A 1,089-nucleotide genomic window follows, 5' to 3' on the forward strand; every position below is an offset into this window, starting at 1 on the left:
TATTAATTAATCAGCAAATACTGGTAGTATAAGAGGAGTTTTTCAGAAGAGCAAAGTCATAAACGTCCTCATGACAGATGTGATGCGAGCTTTGACAATCGCGATGAATATAGAAAAACGTGCGGCAAAATTTACGAATGTAAAGAACCGAATTGTGGAAAAAAGTACAATTGTAGGACATCATTTCACTCTCACAAGAGGAGAAATCATCAACCACATCAATCTAAATCTCAATGCGAAAACTGTAACAAATCCTTCAGCTGCAATGCAAAATTCAATAAATAAAGGAAGCTAAACTGCGACAAAGTGTCCATTTCTTTTGGTGCAATGAGGCAGCATTTACAAAATATTCCTTCTGGACCAAACTGATGAAATCCATAATGCGTGGATAACTTGAGAAATACACGAAAAAGTGCGTAGGTATCAAAGGCTGCGCGGCATTTTCAGCGCTACCGTCACAACAAATGCTATTTTATAGTCTCATTTTAACATTGGTTTTCTGACATGCTTTCTTTCCATTCTCCTAATTATTAGCAGAACCGGGTTTTTTTTTTTTTTAAATTAATTATCAAAAATTGATTTGTTCATCCGATCCTTCGTAATCGCCCGACATTATAAGAGTTTTTCAGAAGAGCGAACTTATGAGTGTCATTATGTCGGATGTACTTTGCGCACGAACAGTTCCAAAGAAAATAGAGAACACAAGAAAACCCACGGCAAACCATTTATTTACGAATGTAAAGAACCCAATTGTGGAAAAAAGTACAATTGTAAGACATCATTTCACTCTCACAAGAAGAGAAAACATCAACCACATCAATCTAAAATCTCAATGCGAAAATTGTAACAAATCCTTCAGTCGCAAGGACCATTTGAAGGAACATCAAAGAGATGCTTCGGAAATTCACGTTAGTTTTGCAAATTTAGCAAAATTTCAAGTACGTTTTTTTCATCTGCAATAGTAGAACGCAGATGAAAATGTGCTGCAGAACATGCACGACCATAGAGCAGCAATGCAAAATTCAATAAATAAAGGAAGCTAAACTGCGGCAAAGTGTTCATTCCTTTTGGCGCAATGAGGCAGCATTT

General features: G+C 36.3%; 1 protein-coding gene across 1 annotated transcript; it reads left to right on the top strand.

The window, feature by feature from the left end:
• Positions 1 to 70: 70 nt before the first annotated feature.
• Positions 71 to 908, top strand: LOAG_15917 (zinc finger protein; the record flags this gene model as incomplete). Its single annotated transcript, XM_003151405.2, has 2 exons — positions 71 to 244; positions 630 to 908. Coding segments are annotated over 2 exons (453 nt in total), but the record flags the coding sequence as incomplete, so codon positions are not given.
• Positions 909 to 1,089: the final 181 nt, after the last annotated feature.

This window comes from Loa loa (genome assembly GCF_000183805.2).
Source record: "Loa loa unplaced genomic scaffold supercont3.3179, whole genome shotgun sequence".
NCBI classification, from domain to species: domain Eukaryota; kingdom Metazoa; phylum Nematoda; class Chromadorea; order Rhabditida; family Onchocercidae; genus Loa; species Loa loa.